This window comes from Tursiops truncatus, chromosome 1 (genome assembly GCF_011762595.2).
Source record: "Tursiops truncatus isolate mTurTru1 chromosome 1, mTurTru1.mat.Y, whole genome shotgun sequence".
NCBI classification, from domain to species: domain Eukaryota; kingdom Metazoa; phylum Chordata; class Mammalia; order Artiodactyla; family Delphinidae; genus Tursiops; species Tursiops truncatus.
The window spans coordinates 126,520,149-126,540,488 of NC_047034.1; the positions used below are offsets into that span (position 1 = coordinate 126,520,149).

General features: G+C 34.9%; 1 protein-coding gene across 1 annotated transcript in view; it reads left to right on the plus strand.

The window, feature by feature from the left end:
* Positions 1-20,340, plus strand: part of DNAI4 (dynein axonemal intermediate chain 4) — a 129,627-nt gene that overhangs the window by 80,465 nt on the left and 28,822 nt on the right. The window contains 1 exon segment of the mRNA XM_019919668.3: positions 17,645-17,853. Within this exon segment, the coding sequence (XP_019775227.1) occupies positions 17,645-17,853 (209 nt within the window).

The window sequence follows — 20,340 nt, forward strand, 5'->3', positions numbered from 1 at the left end:
AAGCCTATATAACTAATACTGTAATCAAGACAGAAAATATATTTACCAACCCCAAAAGTTCCCTTCAGCTGTTTTCCAGTTAAAATGTACACCCTTATAGACAGGCAAAGCTGATTTCTATCACTATAGAGAAATTGTTTTGGTATATCATATAAGTGGGTTCATATAGTAAGTATTCTTTTGTGTCTGGCTTCTTTTACTTAACATAATGTTTTTGAGATTCATCTACATTGATATGTATATAAGTAGTTCTTTTTTTTTCTGAGTACTACTCCTTTTTATGAATATACCATAATAATTTGTATATTCATTCACCTGCTGATGGACACCCGTACATCTTTGAGCTGTTATGAATAAAGCTGCTATGACCATTTTTGTGTTTCTTTTTATGGATATATGTTTTAATTTCTCTTAGATAAATACCTAGAAATGGAATTATTGGGTCTTTGGATAGATGTATGTATAACTGCAAAATACCTTTCCAGATTATTTGTACCATTTTACAATCCCACAAGAAATATACAGGAGTTGCTCCACCTTCCTTTTTTTTTTTTTTTTTTTTGGCTGTGGTAGGTCTTCATTGCTCAATGGGGGCTAATCTTCATTGCAGTGCGCGGTCTTCTCATTGCGGTGGCTTCTCTTGTTGCAGAGCATAGGCTCTAGGCACGTGGGCTTCAGTAGTTGTAGTACACGGGCTCAGTAGTTGTGGCTCACGGGCTATAGAGTGCAGGCTCAGTAGTTGTGGTGAATGGGCTTAGTTGCTCGGCGGCATGTGGGACCTTCCCGGACCAGGGCTTGAACCCGTGTCCCCTACATTGGCAGGTGGATTCTTAACCACTGCCACCAGGGAAGCCCCGCATTCTTGATAATGCCTGCCGTTGGCAATCTTTTTAATAACTTTTTTTGTCATTTGTATATCTTCTTCTGTGTAATATTTGGTCAAGTTCTTTGCGCATTTTAAAATTGAGTTGTCTTTTTAAAAAAAAAATCAAGTAGTAGGAGCTTTTTTTTAAAATATATTCTGGATACAAGCTCTTTGAAAGATACAACTATTTTCTTTAAGCCTATAACTTATATATTTGTCTGTTCTTGAGCAGACATTTTTAATTTTGATGAAGTCTTATCTATCAGTTTTTCCTTTTGTAGTAAATACTTTCCATGTCTTCTCTAAGAAATCTTTGCCTGCCCCAAGGTTGCAAATGTCTTTGTCTTGTTTCTGAACTTAGGATAAAGGAATTCAGTATTTCATTGTTAAATGAGATGTTAAGTATAGTTTTTTATAGATGCCTTTTACTGGTTTGAGGAAATTTCCTTCTCATTCCAGTTTGCTAGACATTTTAAACATAAATGGGTGTTGAATTTTGTTCAAAACATTTTCTAAATTATTAAAACAATTATGTAATTTTTTCCTTTAATCTGTCAATTTGGCCAGTTACAGTGCTTGATTTTAAAATGTTAAAACAAACTGAATTCCTCTGGTTAAACTTCACTTGGTTATGATATATTATCCTTTTTATATACTGTTGAATTCAATTTTCTAATACTCTATTGAGAATTTTCGTGACTAGTCTCATGCAACATATTTTTCTGTAATTTTCTGTTCCTTTGAAGTTCTTTAGTGTCATGATGGACTTATAGTATGAGTTTTGAAAGTCTTCCCTCATTCTCTGTTTTCAAAAAATTTTTGTGTATTATTTCTTCTTTAAATGTTTCATAAAATTTACCAGAAACCATCTGGGATGGAGTTTTCTTTACAGAAAGTTTTAAAATTGCAAATTTAATTTCTTTGACAAATATAGGGTTATTCTCTTCCTACCTGTATCAGTTTTGGTAATTTGTGAGGAATTTACCCATTTTTTCTATGTTGTTGAAATTATATGCATAAAGTTGTTTATAATATCCTCTCTTTAAATTCTTTTGATATCTGTAGGATTTACAGTGGTATCTCCTATTTCATTCTTGATATTGGTCATTTTTGACTTTTCTCTCTTTTTTATTAGTCTGGTTGGGGCTATTTCAATTATAGTAATCCTTTCAAAAATATCTTCTTGTTTCAATGATTTTCTCAATGTTTTGGTCTTTTTTTAAAAAAACTTCAGTTATTTTCATTTTTACTTTTATGTTTTTCTTCGTTGAATTTAATCTACTCTTCTTTTTGTAGCTTCTTAAGATGGAAGTTTGGATCATTGATTTTACATCTTTTTTTGTGTCTAAGGTAGGCATTTAATACTATAAATTTTCCTGCCTCTTACAAATATTGATATCTTGTGTTTTTATTATTATTCAGTTCCAAATAATTTTTAATTTTCCTTGTGGGTTTTTCTTTGATGTTTAGGTTAGTTAAAAGTATACTGTTTAGTTTCCAAGTTTTTAGTAATTTTTTATTCATCTTTTCTTACTGAATTCTAATTTAACATCGGCATGGTGGTCAGAGAACATATTCTATATGATTTCTACCCTTTGAAATTTATTAAGAATTGTTTTATGGCCCAGCATATGATGAATGTTCCACATTCAAGAAGATGGGATATTCTATTATTTAGTGCAGTATTCTTTAGATGTTAATTATGTCAAATTGATTGATAGTGTTTTACAAATCTTTCATTTTTATTGAGTTTTTGCTGACTTGTTCTATCAACTAATGAGAGTATTGTTAGAATCTTTAATTATGATTATGGATTTGTCTCTATTTTCTCTAGGCTTATTAATTTTACTGTATATATTTGAGAGCTTTATTATCAGATACATTTATACTTAAATTGTTCTATCTAGTCTAGACCCCTACCTGCACACACTTTAGAAAAAGCTAATTTAAAAAGCAAGATAATCTGAACAAAAGTTCACTGCTTGATAAAACAAACTTCAACACTGTATTGTTTGGAAGAAAACACAATCCAGTCATTCATGCTGTAAATTTTATGATGTACAGCCTCCAATAAAAATAATTACTAGTCACGTAAAGAAGCAGGAAAATGTGAGCCATAACTGAGAAAAATCAGTTAATAGAAACAGATGAAAAGATGACTGAGATGGTGCAAAAGCAGACAAGGACTTTTTTTTTTAATAGATCTTTATTGGAGTATAATTGCTTTACAATATTGTGTTAGTTTCTGTTATACAACAGAGTGAATCAGACATATGCATACATCTGTCCCCACATCCCATCCCTCTTGAGCCTCCCTATGCCACCCCTCTAGGTCATCACAAAGCACTGAGCTGTTCTCCCTGTGCTATGCTGCTGCTTCCCACTAGCTAACTGTTTTACATTCGGTAGTGTATATATGTTGATGCTACTCTCACATCACCCCAGCTTCCCCCTCCTACCCCGTGTCCTCAAGTTCATTCTCTATGTCTACGTCTTTATTCCTGCCCTGCAGCTAGGTTCATCAGTACCATTTTTTGTTTTAGATGCCATATATATGCATTAGCATATGGTATTTGTTTTTCTCTTTCTGGCTTACTTCACTCTGTCTGACAGATTCTAGGTCCATCCACCTCACTACAAATAACTCAATTTCCTTTCTTTTTATGGCTGAATAATATTCCATTGTATATATGTGTTACATCTTCTTTATCCATTTATCTGTCGATGGACATTTAGGTTGGTTCCATGGCCTGGCTATTGTAAATAGTGTTGCAATAAACATTGTGGTACATGTCTTTTTGAATTATGGTTTTCTCAGGGTATATGCCCAGTAGTGGGATTGCTGGGTCATATGATAGTTCTATTTTTAGTTTTTAAAGGAACCTCCATACTGTTTTCCATAGTGGTTTTATCAATTTACATTGCCACCAACAGTGCAGGAGGGTTCCCTTTTCACCACACCCTTTCCAGCATTTATTGTTTCTAGATTTTTTGATAATGGCCATTCTGACTGGCATGAAGTGATACATCATTGTAGTGCTTTTTCTGGTTGTTTTTTTAAATTTTTATTTATTTATTTTTGGCTGCGTTGGGTCTTTGTTGTTGTGCACGGGCTCTCTCTGGTCATGGCAAGTGGGGGCTACTCTTCGTTGCAGTGCATGGGCTTCTCATTGCGGTGGCCTCTCTTGTTGCGGAGCACGGGCTCTAGGCACGCGGTCCTTGGCAGTTGTGGCATGCAGGCCCAGCAGTTGTGGCTCGTGGGTTCTGCAGTGCAGGCTCAGTAGCTGTGGTACATGGACTTAGTTACTCTGTGGCATGTGGGGTCTTCCCAGAACAGGGCTTGAACCCGTATCCCCTGCATTGGCAGGCAGACTCCCAACCACTGCAGCAGCAGGGAAGTCCCCTCATTGTACTTTTGATTTGCATTTCTCTAATAACTAGTGATGTTGAGCATCTTCTCATGTGCCTTTTGGCCATGTGTATGTCTTCCTTGGTGAAATGTATATTTAGGTCTGCTGTCCATTTTTTAACTGGGTTGTTTGTTTTTTTGATATTGAGCTCCATGAGCTGTTTGTATATTTTGGAGATTAATCCTTTGTCTGTTGTTTAATTTGCAAATATTTTCTCCCATTTTGAGGGTTGTCTTTTTGTCTAGTTTATGGTTTCCTTTGCTGTGCAAAGACTTTTAAGTTTAATTAAGTCCCATTTGTTTTTATTTCCATTACTCTAGAAGGTAGGTCAAAAAAGATCTTGCTGTGATTTATGTCAGAGTGTTTTTCCTATGTTTTCCTCTAAGAGTTTTATAGTGTCCGGTCTTACATTTAGGTCTTTAATCCATTTGGAGTTTATTTTTGTGTATGGTATTAGGTAGTGTTCTAATTTCATTCCTTTACATGTAGCTGTCCAGTTTTCCAAGCACCACTTATTGAAGAGGCTGTCTTTTCTCCATTGTATGTTCTTGCCTCCATTGTCGTAAATTAGGTGACCATATGTGCGTTGGTTTATCTCTGGGCATTCTATTCTGTACCATTGATATATATTTCTGTTTTTGTGCCAGTACCATACTGTCTTGATTACTGTAGCTTTGTGGTATAGTTTGAAGTCAGGGTGCCTGATCCCTCCAGCTCTGCTTTTCTTTCTCAAGATTGCTTTGGCTATTCGGGGTCTTTTGTGTTTTCATATGAATTGTAAAATTTTTTGTTCTAATTCTGTGAAGAATGCCATTGGAAGTTAAATAGGGATTGCATTGAATCTGTAGATTGCTTTGGGTAGTAGAGTCATTTTCACAATGTTGATTCTTCCAATCCAAGAACATGGTATGTTCCTCCATCTGTTTATGTCATCTTTGATTTCTTTCATCAGTGTTTTATAGTTTTCTGGGTATAAGTCTTTTGCCTCCTTATGCAGGTTTATTCCTAGGTATTTTATTCTTTTTGTTGCAGTGGTAAATGGGAGTGTTTCCTTAATTTCTCTTTCTGATTTTTGTTGTTGGTGTATAGGAATGCCAGAGATTTCTGTGCATTAATTTTGTATCCTGCTACTTAACCAAATTCATTGATTAGTTCTAGTAGTTTTCTGGTGGCATCTTTAGGATTTTTTATGTATGGTATCATGTCATCAGCACACAGAGAAAGTTTTATATCTTCTTTTCCAATTTATATTCCTTTTATTTCTTGTTCTTCTCTGATTGCTGTGGCTAGGACTTCCAAAACTATGTTGAATAAGAGTGGCGGGAATGGGCATCCTTGTCTTGTTCCTTATCTTAGTGGAAATGCTTTCAGTTTTTCACCATTGAGTATGATGCTTGCTGTGGGCTTGTCATATATGGCCTTTATTATGGTGAGCTAGGTCCCCTCTATGCCCATTTTCTGGAGAGCTTTTATCCTAAATGGGTGTTGAATTTTGTCAAAAGCTTTTTCTGCATCTATTGAGATGATCATATGGTTTTTATTCCTTAATTTATTAATGTAGTGTATCACATTGATTGATTTGCGTATACTGAAGAATCCTTGCATCTCTGGGATAAATCCCACTTGATCATGGTGTATGATCCTTTTAATGTGCTGTTGGATTCTGTTTGCTAGTATTTTGTTGAGGATTTTTGCATCTACGTTCATCAGTGATATTGGTCTATAACTTTCTTTATTTTGTGATATATTTTTCTGGTTTTGGTGTCAGGGTGATGGTGGCTTTGTAGAATGAATTTGGGAGTGTTTCTCCCTCTGCTTTTTTTTGGAAGAGTTTGAGAAGGATTGCTGTTAGCTCTTCTCTTGATGTTTGATAGAATTCTTCTGTAAAGCCATCTGGTCCTGGACTTTTTTTTTGTCAAAGATTTGTAATTACGGTTTCAATTTCATTACGTGTGATCAATCTGTTTATATTTTCTAATTCTTCCTGGTTCAGTCTTGGAAAATTGTACCTTTCCAAGAATTTGTTCATTTCTGCATGGTTGTCCATTTTATTGGCATATAGTTGTCTGTCGTAGTCTCTTATAATCCTTTGTATGCCTGCAGTGTCACTTGTGATTTCTACTTTTTCATTTCTAATTTTATTGATTTGTGTCCTCTCCCTTTTTTTCTTGAGTTGTCTGGCTAAGGGTTTATTAATTTTGTTTATCTTCTCAAAGAACCAGCTTTTAGTTTTATTGATCTTTGCTATTGTTTTCTTCATTTCTATTTCATTTATTTCTGCTCTGATCTTTATGATCTCTTTCCTTCTACTAACTTTAGGATTTGTTTGTTGTTTCTCTAGTTGCTTTAGGTGTAAGGTTAGATTGTTTATTTGTGGTTTTTCTTGTTTCTTGAGGTAGGATTGTATTGCTATAAACTTTCCCCTTAGAACCGTTTTTGCTGCATCCCATAGCTTTTGGGTCATTTCGTATCGTTATCATGTGTTTCTATGTATTTTTTAATTTCATTTTTGAGGTTCAGCAATCTCTTGGTTATTTAGTAACGTATTCTTTAGCCTCCATGTATTTGTGTTTTTTACAGTTTTTTCCTGTAATTTATTTCCAATCTCCTAGTGTTGTGGTCAGAAAAGATGCTTGATATGATTTCAATTTTCTTAAATTTACCAAGGCCTGATTTGTGACCCAAGGTGTGATCTATCCTGGAGAATGTTCCATGAACCCTTGAGAAGAAAGTGTATTCTGCTGTTTTTGGATGGAATGTCCTATAAATATCAATTAAGTCCATCTTGTTTAATGTATCATTTAAAGCTGTGTTTCCTTATTTATTTTCATTTTGGATGATCTGTCCATTGGTGTAAGTGGGGTGTTAAAGTCCCTTACTATTATTGTGTTACTGTTGATTTCTCCTTTCATGGTTGTTAGCATTTGCCTTGTGTATTGAAGTGCTCCTATGTTGGGTGCATAAACTTTTATAATTGTTATATCTTCTTCTTGGATTGATCCTTTGATCATTATGTAGTGTCCCTCCTTATCTCTTGTAACATTCATTATTTTAAAGTCTATTTTATCTGATACGAATATTGGTACTCCAGCTTTCTTTTGATTTCCATTTGCATGGAATATCTTTTTCCATCCCTTCACTTTCAGTGTGTATGTGTCCATAGGTCTCAAGTGGGTCTCTTGTAGACAGCATATAGATGGGTCTTGTTTTTATATGCATTCAGCCAGTCTGTGTCTTTTGTTTGGGCATTTAATCCATTTACATTCAAGGTTATTATTGATATGTGTGTTCCTATTACAGTTTTCTTAATTGTTTTGGGTTTGTTTTTGTGCGTCTTTTTCTTTTCTTGTGTTTCCCGCCTAGAGAAGAGTCTTTAGCATTTGTTGTAAAACTGTTTTGGTGGTGCTGAATTCTCTTAGCTTTCAATTGTCTGAAAATCTTTTAATTTCTCTGTCGTATCTGAATGAGATCCTTGCTGGATAGAGTAATCTTGGTTGTAGGTTTTTCTCTTTTATCACTTTAAGTATATCCTGCCACTCCCTTCTGACCTTCAGAGTTTCTGCCGAAAAATCAGCTGATAATCTTATTGGGATTCCTTTGTATGTTATTTTTTGTTTTTCCCTTGCTGCTTTTAATATTTTTTTTGTGTGTTTAATTTTTGTTAGTTTGATTAATATGTGTCTTGGTGTGTTTCTCCTAGGGTTTATCCTGTATGGGACTCTCTGTACTCCTGGACTTGGGTGACTGTTTCCTTTCCCATGTTAGGGAAGTTTTCCACTATAATGTCTTCAAATATTTTCTCAGTCCCTTTCTTTTTCTCTTCTTCTTCTGGGACCCACATAGTTCGAATGTTGGTGTGTTTAGTGTTGTCCCAGTGGTCTCTGAGATTGTCTTCAATTCTTTTCATTCTCTTTTCGTTATTCTGCTCCTCTGCAGTTATTTCCACCATTTTGTCTTCCAGCTCACTTATTCGTTCTTCTGCCTCAGTTATTCTGTTATTGATTCCCTCTAGTGTATTTTTCATTTCAGTTACTGTGTTGTTCATCTCTGTTTGTTTGTTCTTTAGTTCTTCTAGATCTTTGTTAAACATTTCTTGTATTTTCTCAATCTGTGCCTCCATTTTTTTCCCGAGATTCTGGATCATTTTTACTATCATTACTCTGAATTCTTTTTCAGGTAGAGTGCCTATTTCCTCTTCAAGTTTTTGGTCTTGTAGGTTTTTACCTTGCTGCTTCATCTGTGACATAATTTTCTGCCATCTCATTTTTTTTTTTTTTTAATGAGTAGGATTGTGTTCCTGTCTTACTGGTTGTTTGGCCTGAGGCTTCCAACTCTGAAGTTTGTAGGCTGTTGGGTAGAATTGGGTCTTGGTGCTGAGATGAGGACCTCTGTGAGACCTCACTCCAATGAATATTCCCTGGCGTCTGAGGTTCTCTGTTAGTCCAGTGGTTCAGACTTGGAGCTCACGCTGCAGAGCCAGCCGAACCCCCAGCAAGTGAACGAAGATCCGGTTCACTTGGGGGTTCTTCCCATCTCCTTGGGTGTCAGGGTTCCCCACCAGTGGCCAGCAGGTGCCCTAATTTTAGGGAGACACTAACTCAAGACAAGGAATTTTAAAAAGCTATTGTACCCACAATAGCCAACACAATATTGAAGGAGAAGAACAAAGTTGGAGGACTGGAATTACCTGACTTCAAGAATTACCATAAAGGTACAGTAGTTAAGACAGTGTGGTATTGGTGAAAGAATAGGCACACAGATCAATGAAACAGAACAGAAAGCCCAGAATAGATACACAGAAGTATAGCCAACTGATCTTTGACCAAAGAGGAAAGGCAATACAATGGAAAGAAAAGATAGTCTTTCCAACAAATGGTACTGGAACAACTGAATATTTATGGGAAAAATAAAGAATGTAGATACAGACCTTACACTTTTCAGAAAAATTAACTCAAAATGGATCACAAACCTCAATGTAAGATGCAGAACTATAAAACTCATAGAAGACAACACAGGAGAAAATCTAGAGGATATTGGGTATGATGATGACTTTTTAGATTTAACATCAAAGGCATGATCTATTGAAAGAAATAATTGATAAGCCAGACTTCATTACAATTAAAAAGTTATACCATATTGATACTGTATGACCCAGAAATTTCATTCCTGGATATATAGCCAAAAAAACCAAAAACACTAATTCTAAAAGGTACATGTACCCCAATGTTCATAGCAGCATTATTTACAATTGCCAAGATATGGAACCAACCTAAGTGTCCATCAACAGATAAACGGCTAAAGAAAATATGGTGTATATATACAATGGAATACTACTCAGCCAAAAATAAAAATGAAAGTTTGCCCTTTGCAGCAAAATGGATGGATTTGGAGGGCATTATGCTAAGTGAAATAAGTCAGACAGAGAAAGACATGTACTGTGTATCACTTATATGTGGAATCTAAAAATACAAAAAACTAGTGAATATAACAAAAGAAGAAGCAAACTTACAGATATAGAGAACAAACTAGTGGCTACCAGTGAGGAGAGGGAACGTAGGAGGGGCTGTGTAGGGGATTAAGAGATACAAACTATTAGGTATAGAATAAGCTACAAGAATATATTGTACAACACATGGAACATAGCCAATTTTTATAATTACTGTAAATGGAGTATAATCTTTAAAAATTATGAATCACTATATTGTACATATTTAACTTATACAATATTGTACAGCAACTATACTTCAATAAAAAATAATTTTAAAAAACACAAAAAAACTTATGCCCTATGAAAGACATTGTCAATAGAATGAGAAGTCAAGTCACAGACTGGAGAAAATATTTGCAAAAGACATATCTGGTAAAGGACTCATCCAATATATAAAAATATCTCTTAAAACTCAACAATAAGGAAACAAACAACATAATTTTTAAAAATGGGCAAAAGACCTAACAGATACCTCACCAAAGAGATATACAGAGGGCAAGTAAGCATGTAAGAAGATACTCAACATTATATATTAAGGAACTTCCAATTAAAACATCAATGAGATACCACCACAAAACTATTGAATAGCTAAAATCCAAAACATTGATACTACCAAATGCTAGCAAAGATGTGGAGCAACAAGTATTCTCATTCAGTGCTGGTGGGAATGCACAATAGTTCATCCACTTTGGAAGATAGTTTGGCAGTTTCTTACAAAACTAAACATGCTGTAACCATATGGTCCATAACTGCACTCCTTGGTATTTACCCAAAGGAGTTGAATAATTATATCCACACAGAAATCTGCATGCAGATGTTTATAGCAGCTTTATTCATAATAGCCCAAACTTGAAGGCAAACAAGATGTTCTTCAGTAGGTGAATGGATGAATAAATTGCAGTATATCCAGACAATAGAATATTATTCAGCACTAAAAAGAAATTAGTTATCGAGCCATGAACAGACATGGAGAAAACCTAAATGCGTGTTACTAAGTGAAAGAAGCCAATTTGAAAAGGCTACATGCTCTGATTACAACTGTATGACACTCTGGAAAGGGAAAAAGTATGGAGACAGTAAAAAAATCAGGCGTTTCCAGGGATTAGAGGGTTGGGAGAAATGAATAAGCAGAGCACATAAGATTTTTAGAGTGATGAAACTATTCTGCATGATACATAATGGTGGGTACATGTCATTGTACACTCATCCAAACCCACAGAATGTACAACACCAAGAGTGAATCCTAATGTAAACTATGGACTTTGGGGGATAATGATTTGTCAGTATGGGTTCACTGATTGTAACAAATGTACTAGTGGTGCAGGATGTTGATCTGGAAGAGGCTGTGCATATATCTGTGTGTGAGGATTTGGGAACTCTGCACTTTGAGTTCAATTTTGCTGTGACCCTAAAACTACTCTACAAAAATAAAGTTTATTAAAGAAAAAGCTATAAAAATATGCTTAAGGACTTAAAATAAATAAGAATACAATGAGGAAAGTAATGAAAGCTACATATAGGACCAAATAGAACTTCTAGAGCTGAAATACATAATACATGAAATGAAAAATTTACTGTTTGGGTTTAACAGAATACTAAAAACTGAAGAAGATCAGTGAACTCAAAGACAAGCAAGAGGAACATTCCAAACTGGAGTACAAAGATAAACAAGTCCAAAAAAAAAAAAAAAAAAGAGCCTTAGTGACCTGTGTCACAAGATCATGTGATTTAATATGCATGTAATTGGAATTGTAGTACTAGAATAAAGAGGAGTGAAAGCAGAAAAATATTTGAAGAAAGAGTAGCTAGAAATTTTCCATACTTGAAAAAATTCTTTAAACCAACAATTATAAGAAGCTCAATGAAACCCAAGCAAGATAAACACAATGAAAACCACATTGAGGCACATTATAAGTAATATATCAAAAAAAGAATGTTAAAAAGTGCCAGAAAAAACACGTTACATTTAGGGAAGAAAGCTAATAATGCCCTTATTTCTTAACAGAAGCCAGAAGACAGTGCAATAACATTTTTACTGTGCTAAAAAATTCTATATATAGAGAAAATATCCTTCAAAAATCAAGGTGAAATAAAAACATGTTCAGACAAACAAAAACTGAGAGAATTCATTGCTAGCAGACCAGCACTGTAAAAAATATTAAAGGAAATTCTTCAGACTGATGGAAAATAATAATAGAAACCAGAATCTAAACAAAGAAATGGAGAATGCTAGAATTTGAAAATGTGAGTAAAAGTAAGAGACATTTCTCACCATTTTAAATTTCTTTAAAGATAATTAATTGACAATATAATTCTATATTTTATATGGCAAAGCAAAGGACCTAGAATAACTAAGTCAACTTTGAAACAGAAGAATAAAGTTGAAGGACTTACCCCACCAGATTACAAGTGACTATAAAGCTACAGTAATCAAGGCGGTGTGGTATTAGTCTAAGGATAGACATATAGATGATTGAAACAGAGTAGTGAGTCCAGAAATAAACACAGATCTATATGGTCAATTGATTTTTAACAAACATGCCAAGGTGATTCAATAGAGGAAGGCTGATCTTTTAAAATTGGTGCTGAAACAATTGGATATCCATATGGGCAGAAAAATGAAGATCAACTGTCACCTCATATCATATGTATAAATTAACTCAGAATGGGCCATAGATTTAAATGTAAAAATTAAAACTATAAAGTTCTAGAAGAAGATATAAGAAAAATTATTTGTGATCTTAGCATAAGAAAAGATACTTAATACACAAAAATCCCAAGGCATAAAGGAAAAAAATATGACTTTTGCAATAGTTAAAACACCTGCTCTTTGAATAACACTGTTAGGAAAAAAATGCAAGGCAACAGACTAGAAAAATATGTTTACAATACATACATCTGACTAAAGACTTAAGTTTTGAATATGTAATGGACATTTATTTACAGCCCAATAAAAAGAAGATAGACTAATGAAAAAATAGACAAAAGATTGTAAAGCAATTATACTCTAATAAAGATGTTAAAAAAATTAGACAAAAGGTTTGAACAGGAACTTCACCCAACAAATAGACACCTGAAAATGTACTAAACATAGTCATCAAGGAAATGCAAGTTAAAATCAATACACTAGGGCTTCCCTGGTGGCGCAGTGGTTGAGAGTCTGCCTGCCAATGCAGGGGACGCGGGTTCGTGCCCCGGTCCGGGAAGATCCCACATGCCGCGGAGCGGCTGGGTCCGTGAGCTATGGCCGCTGAGCCTGCGCGTCTGGAGCCTGTGCTCCGCAACGGAAGAGGCCACAACAGTTAGAGGCCCGCGTACCGCAAAAAAAAAAAAAAAAAAAAAAAAAAAAAAATCAATACACTAGCCGGAATGGCTGAAATTAAAAAGACTGACAAAACCAAGTGTTAGCAAAAACATGGAGCAGCTTGGGTTTTTCATATATTGCTGTGTGAGTATAAAATTGTACAGCCCAGACGTCTGCTAGGAAGTTCCTTAAAATGTTAAACACAGATCCATCCAATGACCCAATAATCCTTTTCCTGGATATTTACCCAAGAGAAAAAAATATGTCCACAAAAAAGACCTATATAAGAATGCTCATTACAGCTTTATTCATAATAACCCCAAACTGGAAAAAGCCCAGGTATCCATCAGTAGGTCAATGCTTAAACAAATGCTGGAGCACTACTCAGCAATAAAACTGAGTGCACTACTTATATACAAAATAACCTTGATGGATTTCAAAAACATTGTTAAGTGAAAGAATTCAGACACAAAAGAATGCATACCAATGGGCCCATTTTCATGATATGCTGTAACCAACAAAACTACTCCAAGGTTTTAGAAATTAAACCAGTGCCTGCCTATGGTAGATTAGGTTTGACTGGAAAGTAGCATGAGGAAACTTTTTCGGTTGATGGATATATTCTGCATCTTGATTGGATTGTTGGTTACATCAGTGTGTATATTTATCAAAACTCATCAAACTGTACAGCTAAAACCTATGCATGTCAATGATTGTAATTTTCTTCACAATTAAAAACTGCTGTGGTATTTATATTATCTGGGATTCATTTAAAGAGTGATATACCACTGTTATTTTTTAACAGCTTTATTGAAGTATAAGTGACAATAAACTGCCAATGCTTAAGGCATACAATTCAAAAGCTTTGATATATCACCACAATCAATGAATATATACAATTATATATAATGATATATATGTATATCTCAAATGTTTTTTTCATGTCTTTTATAATCCTTCCTTCTTGTTCCTCTTTGCCCCTCTCCTATCCTTAAGAAGCCACTGATTTGCTTTATATCCTTATATAGATTAGTAGTTTGCATTTTCTAGAATTTTATATAAATGTGCATTATGTACTCTTTTTTATCTAGCTTGTTTTCCTCAGCAAAATTATTAAAATCAAAATTATTATTTCAGATTCACTCATGTGGTTGCATGTATCAATTGTTCACTCTTTTTTATAACTGACTAGTATTCCATTGTATGAATATCCTATACTATGTTTACCCTTTCATCTGTTGATTTATATTTGTTTCTAGTCTGGGGCCATTACAAATAAAGTTGGTAAAAATATTGGTATACAAGTCTTTGTATGGGCATTTGCATTCATTTTTCTTGGGTCAGTACCTAGGAGTGGAATGGGTGGATCACATGTGAGATACAAATTTAACTTTCTTCTTTTCTCTATGCTTTCTAAGCAGTGCTTTAGCTGAAACTCATAAGATTTGATATGTTGTATTTTCAGTTCATTAAAATATATTTTAAAATTTCTCTTGAGACTTCGTTGACCCATGTGTTGTTATAAATGTGTTAATATACAAATATTTTGGAATTTTCTAGCTATCTTTCTCTTATTTCTAATTTAATTCCATTGTGGTCTAAAGTCATTTTATGGTCCATAATATGGTCCATCTTAAAGAATGTGCTATGGTACTTGAGAAGAACATATATTCTGGTGTTTTTGAATAGAATGTTCTATAAATGTTGGTTAGCTCAAGTTGGTTGATAGTGATGTTCAGGTCATCTGATTTTCTGCCTACTTGTTCTACCAGTTATTGAGAGAGGAGTGTTGAAATCTCCAATTATAATTGTGTATTTATGTCTCCTTTCAGAGCTATTGGTTTTGATTGTTTATTTGTTTCATGTATTTTGAAGTTGTTAGGTACATACATATTTTGGTTTGTTATAATTCTTGGAGAATCAATTGCTGAGTTTGCTAATTTATGCAGGCAGAGATCTGAGGAATATAGGTGGAAATGGGTATTAAGGGTATAGGATAATGATGGAAGGAATATAAAGTCAGATCAGGTCAAAGTTAATATGGTTCCGCTGAGCAGAGATTCTGGGTACAGTGTTGTAGTTTAAGGATTAGAGATGGCTTTAAGAATTTTTTATTTGGTTGGCTGATAATGGACCAAAATGTGGCCTTTACTAAGTGGAGCTGAAGTATCAGAACTGTCTTGGTATACTATAAAGAAAGGTATCCAAAGGCGTAGGGACGTTCTAATGTTAGAGCGGACTTATCATGATGACCTGCCTGGTCACTCCAGGAGGGTCCAGATAACATACCTTTCACCACAATTGTGAGAAATAAACTTGTGAGGGAGAGCCCCAACATCCTTGAAGAGCTCTGTGGTCACTCTTCTGTAGGTCAGAATTTATAGTGAGAGCTGCTGCCTCTGAACTGGGGCCTTAAATACAATAAGAGTAATTGGATCCTGAAGGTGAGGGGGCTAAAGGGCAGCATTTAATTGCCAGAGGAAATGTAGGTGTGTTTACCATAATGGGGACAAGGCAGTAATGAGAATAATCTGACTTGCAGAGACCCAGGGCACTGGCTAGTTGATTACGATGTCCTTAGAAGAGAAATTGGTAGGTGGTGTATTAGTTTGCTAGGACTGCCATAACAAAATACTGAGTGGCTTAAACAATAGAAATTTACTTCCTCACAGTTCTGGGGGCAGGAAGTCCAAGATCCAGGTGCCAGCAACATTGGTTTCCTCTGAGGCCTCTCTCCTTGCCTTGCAGATGGCCACCCTCTTGCTGCCTCTTTACACGGTCTTTTCTCTGTGTGTGTGCATCCCTTGTCTCTCTTGATGTGTCTAAATTTCCTCTTCTTATAAGGATACCAATCATATTGGATTGGGACCCACACTAATAGCCTAATTTTACCTTAATCACCTCTTTAAATCCCTTGTCTCAAAATACTGTTACATTCTGAGGTACTACATTCTTAGGGCTTCAATATATGAATTTTGGGGAGAAATGATTCAGCCCATAATAGACAGACTTCTTGTAAATTCTTAATCTGTGTAAGCAGTAGAGTTATAGGTCAAGTGTTTCTAACTTGAAACACTAAAAAACAAAGTCACATCCCCTTAACCTATTCCTATTCTTGAGCCAGTTTATAGAACCAGAACTTCTTGAATAAAGGGGAGACTGGGTCCCTTTGAGAATGTATCATGCTACACGGCCAAGAATGTATACTGTTAGTATTTATCCCAGCTTTCCCCATAGGGATCTATAGCCTTTTACTAGGGTGACTGTGCATTGCGGATAAGGAAATAATCAGAAATTTCAGGGATTACTGAACAGTGGCTCTGAGTTCACACTAGCTCTGGGAGACCCAAAACATCACTGGGGTCTACAAGTCAGAGTAAGGACTTGTAAAAGTCAGGTGATCTACAGAATTTTAGATCAGTTTCATCTCACAGTGGGTCCGCTGAATCATCCTGTGGTTATTTCCCCTGTTCCAGAATGTATACTTGAAATAGAAATATTCAGAAACTGGCAGAATCCCCACATGTGATTCTTGACCTGTGGAGTGAGGGCTAATATGGGAGGAAAAGGTGAAGTGGAAGCCACTAGAGCTGCCTATACCTATGAAAATAGTACATCATAGCAATACCACCTTTCTGGAGGGATTTCAGAGATTAATGCTACCACCAAGGACTTGAAATATGCAGGAATTTTTGACTCTCACCATTCAACTCATCTGTTTAGCTTACATAGAAAACACACGGATCCTAGAGAAAAACAGTGGATTGTTGTAAACTTAACCACGTGGTGACTCCAATTGCAGCTGTTGTTTCAGATAGGGTTTCACTGCCTGAGCAAATTAACATATCTCGTGGTACCTGGTGTGTAGCTATTGATATGACAAATGTGCTTTTTTCCCTCAATACCTGTTGGTAAAACCACCAGAAGCTATTTGCTTTCAGCTGGTCAGGTTAGCAGTACACCTTCACGGTTCTGCTTCATGTCATAATTTAGTCTGCAGGGAGCTTTCCCTTCAGCAGAACATCACACTGGTCCATTACATTGATGGTATTGTGCTGATTGGACCTAGTGAACAGGAAGTAGACTTAGCTGGTAAGACATTTGCATGTCAGAGGGTGAGAAATAAATCTGACAAAATTTCAGGGGCCTTCCACCTCGGTGAAATTTCAAAGGGTCCAGTGGCAATGGAATATGTCAAGATATATACCTTCTAAGGTGAAGGATACATTGTTGCATCTGGTTCCCCTTCAACCAAAAAAAAAAAAAAAAGAGACACAATGCCTAGTGGACGTCTTTGCATTTTAGAGGCAACATATTCCTCATTTGGATGAGTCCTCTGGTCCATTTACTGAGTGGTCTGAAAAACCAATAGCTTTGAGTGGGGCCTAGAATGACAGAAGATTCTGTAACAGGCTCAGGCAGCTATTCAGGGTACCCAGTCCCTTGGGCCATATGACCCAGCAGATCCAATGATGGCTGAAGTGTCAGTGGTAGATAGAGATGCCCTTTGGAGACTTTGGTAGATTCCTGTAGGTATAGAGCACAATGATCTTCTTTTTAATTTGACTTAATTTTAGAACCAGAACCTGAAGAACCTGAAGACTTTTTAGTAGGTGAAAAACTTGAAGAGGTAAAAGAAGAGGCTAAGAAGGAAGAGGAAGAAGAAACAGAAATAGGTTCAGAACAATCAACAATACCAGCCAATTTGGAACGACTTTGGTCCTTTTCCTGTGACTTAACCAAAGGCCTTAATGTGAGCAGCCTTGCCTGGAATAAAAAAAATCCAGTAAGTTATCAAACATTTTAGTAATTCTGTCTCTAGCATTTAAGGGCACTTGTCAAGTACTAATAAAAACTTTTTTTTCTCAGCTATTAGGCAAGGGCTTTAAATGGACATAACCCCTAGTTTTAAAATTCCTCTAAAAACAAGTTTATGTTTTTAAAAGGGGAAAATGCAAACAGTTACAAAATGATGGTTTTCTCCTTTAATATGAAAATGTCACCATTTTTATTTTAGGAGATGTACTTGGGACATGGCATTCTCTGAATCCACATGAGATATTAAGTGAACAAGAAGATAGTATATATTTATTTAGTTTAACATGGTACCAAACTCATGTGCCCAAATTTGTATTCTCTTTAAAGTAATCATATTTGGAAGTATATACTTAATCCAGTGACCCTGAACATGTGCAAAATAATTTTGAGATTCCTTAAAATACTATAACTACTAATAGCAGCAAATACTTAAAACAGCACCTACTATGTACCAGACACTATTGTAAATGTTTTACTTGTATTATCACAACTCTACCATTTTCCTCATTATGTTGATGAGGAAACTGAAGCACAGAAAGGATAAATAACTTGCCCAAAGTTATATAACCAGTAAGTGAAACAGAATTCAAACCCAGACATCTGGCTCCAGAGTTCTTGCTTTTAACTACTGCACGGCTAAGAATCATCCTGAGGAGAATTAGATGAATCATCAAGTGGGAGAATGGTATGTTTGTTTGTCAAAAAGAGATGATTATAGAGTAATGAGACTTATTTTTTCCTGTGGTTTATAAACTCATTCTGAAGACATGATTCTCCACTAGTAATTTCAAAATCTTTTGTGTAATGGCAGTATCTTTGGAATAAATATTTGGTGTATTTTTAAAATGGTCAAAACTAATTTGTTTAAATTGTCTTGTATTATCCATGTTTTAAGAATTAGCCTTATTATTTTATTGCTACACCTTATAAGGTACTGTGCGCAAGCATGATAGTTGTTATGGCTATTAAATGGGTGAATGGAGTCAAAAGGTACAAACTTCCAGTTATAAAATAAATAATTCATGCTGTAATGTGCAGCATGGTGACTATAGTTAATAATACTGCATTGCATATTTGAGAGTTGATAAGACAGTAGATCTTAAAAGTTCTCATCACAAGAAAAAAATTCTGTAACTATGTATAGTGATGCATATTAACTAGACTTTTTGTGGTGATCATTTCACAATATATACAAATATTGAATCATTATGTTGTACACATGAAACATATAATGTATGTCAATTATACCTCAATAAAAAAATTAATGCTAAAAAAACCTAAAAAAATCATTTTTGTTGAAACCTAAATTACACAATTCTTAAATTATATATATTATTTTTGAATAAAGTAGAATACTTTTGGTATGGATTTGTCTTTATAAAACTATTTGGGAACATCTTGTAGATAAGTGAAATTTAATAAATCAATAACCATGTAATAAGGACAGATGAATCATTTTAAGAAACTGGATATACTAGCATTTAAACACTATTATTGCTATTGAGAATAAGATTAATTTTGAATGAAGCTAAAAAATATATGATGGGTGCCATCTATCATATTTATTAATTCATTCTACAAATATTTATTGAACATTAACTCTGTGCCAGGAACTCTGTTAAAGAGCTGGAGATACAGTAGTAATTTAGTCACACATAGATACTGACCATATAATACTTTCCTATGAGCTTTAATAAAGAAAATAAATAATGCTGTGGGAACATATAAGAGAGGCTTGTGAATGCTTCTTAGAGGAAGTGACGCCTATGCTGAGTCTAGAAGAGATGAATAGGAGTTTGTCAATGTCAAGATAAAAAGGGTGGTGGTGAAGAGTATTTTAAGGCAGAGGGAATTGTGGAGACACGATGTTGGCTTGAAGGTAAGGTGGTGACAGGACTGTGTGTGTAATATTTCTGATTACAGAGAAGAGACAGGGTGTGGTCGATCATTAAACTTTTGTCCATACATCCTTATACAGTTGATCTTGAACAACAAGGGGGTTGGGATGCCAACCCCCCATGCAAATGAAAAGCCAAGTATAACTTTTGACTCCCCCAAAACTTAACTACTAATGCCTATAGTAGTTGACTGGAAGCCTTGCCAATAACATAGTCAATTAACACATATCTTGTGTGTGATATGTATTATATACTGTATTCTTACAATAAAGTAAGCTAGAGAAAAGAAAATGTTATTAAGGAAATCATCAGAGAAAATACATTTATAGTACTGTATTTATCAATACCGTTAAGCTTATGTCATCTGTTTAACAGATGAATACTCTGTCAGTACCTGCATCAATACTGTCTTATATGATACAAAACACTGTTGATGTTACATGTATTACTAACACCAGACATCAAAAATGAAAATATCATGTGAAAAATAAATTCATATTTATTTACAGGTATAATGATTTATGCATTGATAATGAAGAAGCAGCAATATGATTGCT